This window comes from Mus caroli, unplaced genomic scaffold (assembly GCF_978045245.1).
Source record: "Mus caroli unplaced genomic scaffold, Mus_caroli_1 scaffold_2, whole genome shotgun sequence".
Classification (NCBI taxonomy): Eukaryota; Metazoa; Chordata; class Mammalia; order Rodentia; family Muridae; genus Mus; species Mus caroli.
In genome coordinates, this window is record NW_028227257.1 from 91,707,813 (window position 1) to 91,713,812 (window position 6,000).

At 31.5% G+C, this 6,000-nt stretch overlaps 1 protein-coding gene across 1 annotated transcript; it reads right to left on the minus strand.

Moving 5' to 3' along the window:
* Positions 1-3,031: 3,031 nt before the first annotated feature.
* On the minus strand, positions 3,032-3,955 carry LOC110290049 (olfactory receptor 4C11-like). The gene has a single exon (XM_021156525.2). The coding sequence runs from the start codon at positions 3,953-3,955 to the stop codon at positions 3,032-3,034; it is 924 nt and encodes a 307-aa protein (XP_021012184.2).
* Between the last annotated feature and the right edge of the window lie 2,045 nt (positions 3,956-6,000).

Below are 6,000 nucleotides of genomic sequence, written 5' to 3' on the forward strand. Positions count from 1 at the left end.
GGATTTTTTGGAGGGGAAACTAGGAAAGGAGATAACATTTGAAATGTAAGTCAATAAAATATCTAATAAAAAAAGATAATGGAATTATTAAAATGTCTCTGAAATCTAACAAATGTTTTATACAAACAGGGAAAAGTAGTATTTTTCAGTTTAATATTCTTTTTATTTATAAGTAAAATCCACTGAGTTCCAATATTATCCTATCACTATATAATAAGAAGAATTATTAATGAAAAATACAAAATTTATTTGTTTCTATTTTGAAAGTCCTATTTTTATGATGAAAATGTCACATATTAAGTTTCCATTTGCCAGCACTTGGGAGGCAGAGGCAGGCAGATTTCTGAGTTCGAGGCCAGCCTGGTCTACAAAGTGAGTTCCAGGACAGCCAGGGCTATACAGAGAAACCCTGTCTCAAAAAAACAAAACAAAACAAAAAAAAAAAGCAAAAGAAAAAAAATGTTTCCATTTTAAAATCCTTCATTCTTCAATCTTCTTTAATCCTCATGACAAACCAACAAAACAGGAAGTATGTTCACTTTTTATTAAGTTGTGAGAATGAGAAACTAGGCTTAATTTTTCATATGCACTTCTAAAACAAGAGTTAGAGTAGTTAACCTACTATTAGGATTGCTATTTCCTGATTAGAGAGCTAAAAAAATAATGTTGTGTGTAGTTATGAAGATTAAAACAAGCACCCCATTCATCACAGAAAAGTGCTTTACAGTAGACCAACAGTCTCATCCTACACCATAGACTGAATCTTACACACCCACATTAAAGTTAAAATGAAAGCAATTAATAATCATAACATCAACTTTTCCAATTTCTTGCATTTTTATACTCTTTTAAAATATTTTAAAAGAAATAGCTTGTGATTTTAAAACATAAATTATTTCAGAACTTTATTCTGGGACTTTGCTGAGGGTAAATTCTTTAAAAGGCACGTCAGTGGTGCTGGATTCAGTCTCTATTTTTTAGATTTTTTTCATCTGAAAAAATTAATAGAGCCAATTAGCTCATTTTGAGTGAATCACAGATATGGGTTTTTTTTTGCATATCATTGGACACAATGGACTACAAATTCCTAATATACAAAGATAATTACAACTCATGTATTTTTCTTATATCATTGAAGAAGTTGCGCAATCACTCCAAAATTATTTTTCAGGTGGATGAACTGTCAAAGAATTTTAACTGTAATATCTTACTTCATTTTTTCCAGCTTTAAATTAACAAAGAATAATTTGGAAGTTCAGGAGACTTTCTGATTTCCCAACCTCTCCCACCACCAGCACTGACAAATACTTGTTCTGTTTTCAAATACTGATTTCCCTACTGTCTTTTCTGATCTTTCATTGTAAAGACTGCATTTTCAATTACATTTCCTAGGATATGAGTGTGTGTTTTTGTATGTCTGGATGTGTATAGATATTTCATAACACACTAAAAAATGTTGCACTTATGTTTGCACTGTTTATTATTGGCTTCCATTCCCTTATGACAGGTATATAAGTTTTAGAAACCAATTCAAACCTTGAACGTTCTGTCTCTCAAGCATGAAGAAATGAAGGTAAAAATATCTTACATTGCTTTATATAATTTAGTCTGTCATATTTTAAAGAAGACATGTTTGGAATTAGTAACACTTTTCTATTGGTTAATGAGGAAGAAGAGTCAGATAAAATAATCTGGTTATTTTCAAGTTGACATGTAATTTAATATAAAAAATGATTGTTTATTAAAAGTTCAGTGCTAATACAACTGTGGTACATAAATTAATTTTCTGTAAACTTTGTTTGTATAGATTTTATTAGCAATCCTAACCCAAATTCTTTATTGAAACAGAAGAAAGAGGGAACGTAGATTACTTCCTGAGTAGTGGGCTCTCTTTAACATTTTAAGGAGAAAATATTTGTATTTTATAAAGTCTGTGATGATGTCACTTCTTTTTCATGAAATTTAAAATATCATAATAATTCCATCTTGTTTGGAGGAATTCTTCAAACAGGAACAAGAGGAAGAATGAGGAGTGCCCCTTTGACACCCTGGTCCGTCATTACCCCTGGTACATGAGGAAGAGAAACCAGAAGACTTCACTGGAAATGGACATTAAGGGAAGAAAAAAAACAAAAAAGGATACCTGTTGAACAGGAGTTTTACCAGTTTTGATAAATATCACTCTTCTTATTCAATGTGTGTTTTTATATGATTGTGGTATAACTTACAGTAAGCCTTGCCACATTAAGGGGGAAAATGACCTAACATAAGATTTGAGAAAAAAATTCCAGGATATTACCAGAAAAAAAAATGGATAAACCAAACACACCAACAAAAATCACAACCACCACCACCAACAGCACCACCACAAATAGAACAGAGAAAATCTAATAGCTAACTTTGTGTATAACAGTGTGGCAACTTTTAAAACGTAGGGACTACCACATAAGAAGGAAAAATTTAGGAAAAAATAATACACAAATTTTATGAATTAAGATACACTGTCTAGTAATGACACTCAAATAACTATGCCTAGGAATTTTATAGGCATTTATCAGGAGTATTTTTAGCACATATAAGTATATCTTTCAATTGTATAGATATTTAATGAGTTATATTCTGTAGAATACTTTTCCTATATCACTAAATAAACCATGGATTAAAATGACAATTTGAATTTGAATACTTTCTTTTTCTAGTAGCTGTTAATCAATGCTTCCAATTCGAATTTTTGAGGTTTGGGGCTATGAAGAAATATACTTTGAATTTGTTCTTTCTTGTACAGTGATAGTAGTAGAGCATCTGTTAGATTGTATGGAATTGATTTCAAATGCTTTGTTTATTCTCTACATAATTATTCCAATCAACATTTCTTAATTTATATTTAAAAGATGAGAGAGGAATATAATTTTTGTAAATATTTTCTTTTTCTTTAATCAATCACAAGTATTAAGAACTCAGAAAATGTACATTATTATATATTACATATACATCAACCATATTCAGGTATGAAAATATTTGGTATCTGGACTTATTTCATCATAATTTTAACATGCCATAATTTTTTCATGGCATTTTTAACTTCTGCATTCCTTAATGTATAGATGATCGGGTTGAGAAATGGTGTTCCAATGGTATAAAATACTGTTACCATCTTGTCCATAGGAAAAGTAGTTGGTGGCCGTGCATATATGAATATGCAGGGTACAAAGGATAAGATAACTACTATAATATGAGATGTGCAGGTAGAGAGTGCCTTTTTTCTCCCTTCTGCACTGTGGTTTCGCAGAGAGTGTAAGATGATAAAATAGGAGATAATCAAAATTACAAAACTGCTTGAGCAAATTGCACCACTGTTAAACACTAATAGCAGATTTATCATGTATGTATCCATGCAGGCAAGTTTCAATAAGGGCTGTAAGTCACAGCAATAATGGTCAATCAGATTGGGCCCACAGAAGGGCAATCTCAAGGCCAGAACAATCTGAGTAGTGGAATGTAGAAAAGACCCTATCCAGGCAACTATAATCAAGATGACACAGACCTGCCGCCTCATGATGACTGGGTAACGCAAGGGTTTACAGATGGCCACATAACGGTCAACAGCCATGAAAATGAGGACAAAGACATCCATGCAGCCAAATAAATGGAGAGCAAAGACTTGTGTCATGCATTCATTGTAGGAAATGATGTTCTTTTTAGAGAGGGCATCCACAATGAGTCTTGGTGCTGTGGATGTTGAAAAACAGGAATCAGAAAAGGACAAATAAAACAGGAAGAAGTACATGGGACTCTCAAGTGTTCGACTGAACTTGATTGTCACAATAATGAGTGTATTCCCCACTACAGTCCCCAAATAGAAAACTAAGAAGACTATAAACACTATTTTCTGCTTCAGGGGATCCTGTGTCAATCCTAGTAGTATAAACTCGGTGACAGTGCTGTTCTGCTGCATTGTGTCAGTCCAAGAGAGGAACTCACATGCCAGAAAGAATCTGAAAAAGAAAAAAAATTGAAATCCATGCTAAATTTGGAAGTCAATAAGATCTTATCTTTCCAATGAGTTATCACTTATCATTGTCTAGGCTTAATTTATTCAGAAAGTATCAGTTTAATGATTACTGAATAGACTGCACATTCAAATAGTGTTTTTCTGAAGTAAGCATTACTTTTAGTAATGAAATTGAGTAGGTAACTTTCTAAACAAATGTGCCCTGTTAGTATTATGCATGATCTGTTTATGTTTAATAGATTGAAACATTCAAAAATGTTTTCCATGTTTACATGTGTTCATTTGATTTGAACCACATAGCTGTACAAGAAGACACATGCTATGTATTTGAAATTCCTGTAATGATTTCCAAATATGTGAGATGCCAAATGAGAAATAATGAACATAAAATTGTATCTTTTAAGAATACCCCTGTTTGCTTAACACACAGTAAGAATGACTAATTTATCTTCCCCAATCTAGTATATTCTGCTTAAACAGCACTCAAAATTTTATAGCTCTTAGTATTTCAAAAAAAATTTTTTTATCAGAAACACAGATGTGAAGATTCAAGAAAAGGAGACAATACCTGAAATAAATCAGAACCTTACTTATTTTTCAGACCTAAAGATTCTTTGGTGTTTCATTCTATTACTGTACTTTTGGTGAAATTATAAAATATTTATTATGGAGTATTTCATAGACTGACACATACAAAGACATGCACATATATATATTTCTTTGGGTATAATATAATTGTTTTAATTGACTTAAATGTGTATTCTAGTGGTAGCACAGTCAAAACTAAATTTATTAAAATAGTATATATATATATATTGAATTAAAGAAGTTATTTTCTTAAGGTGAAGACATATATGAAATATGTAATTAATGGTATTCATATTTTCTAACTCTGGCTAAGGGTGCTTAATATAACAATGCTGTTGTTTAAATATGAGAGTATATCAAGGTCACATTTGCTGGTGATGTGAGAATAAATCTCATTCTGTGATGTGTAAACAAGGTTACAATATCTGTACTGTGTCATGAAATCAAGGAATCCCTTACCCTATGCATAGCAACTCATAGGAACAGACAATCTGTGCAAACTTTAACAACAACCAAGGTCACAAACCACTTGAAAGTCAAAAAGTAGTATTGCACTAAAATAAACTTATGAAGACTTACCTTATGAGATTGTTGGCCACGTTGGTATGCCACTGGGGCATCAGGGATCTTCACTTGTATATTGGAAGTAATGTGACATTTTTAAGATGAAATGTATTTCTGGGAACATGGGGTTAAATGGCCCAGCTATGAAGATAGTTCTGAAACTGAGTATGCTTTAAATACTTGCACACAGTTACCCCGTGGACATTAACTGAAGACTCACTTACTTTGTTGGATGTAATCCAATAGTCATCTTTGTACAGTCTCTTAGAAAACAAAAAACACTTTGGTGTTGAATTAAGTAGAACAAATATTATCACTATGTATTTCCCTTTCTATCATTGTGGGTATGTCTAGATGGGTAGACATACATCAAAATTTACATAGTATACTTAATTATTGAAGTATTTATTCATATGAATAAAGGCATATTGATACATAAGCTAGATGAAGTGGTATCTATCTGTAATTCTAATACTTGTGAGGCTATAGCAAGAGAATGAAAGCTTCATGCCAGTCTTGGATGATCATGAAATGTTTGAAAAAAATAACAAGTATAAATAATGGGATACATGATGACATGAAGAAACTCCATAGGATGAAACAATGCCATATAAACACAAATTAATTGTGTATTGTATTTTATACTTAGCTGCTATTGAAAAAATGCATATTTCTATCATGCTACATTCATGTCAAAACCATAGTCTTTCAAAAGAAATTTTCTGGTGGATCCAAAATGAACATTATTTTTAATATGTCTAATTTTCTGATATCATCAACTTAAACTTAAATAATAGTGCCAATTTCTAATGGTTCATAATAAACATGTGTTTGAG

Excerpts from the sequence above, each read along its gene's own strand:
- LOC110290049 (XM_021156525.2), bottom strand. The coding sequence starts at position 3,955 with ATGCAGCAGAACAGCACTGTCACCGAGTTTATACTACTAGGATTGACA.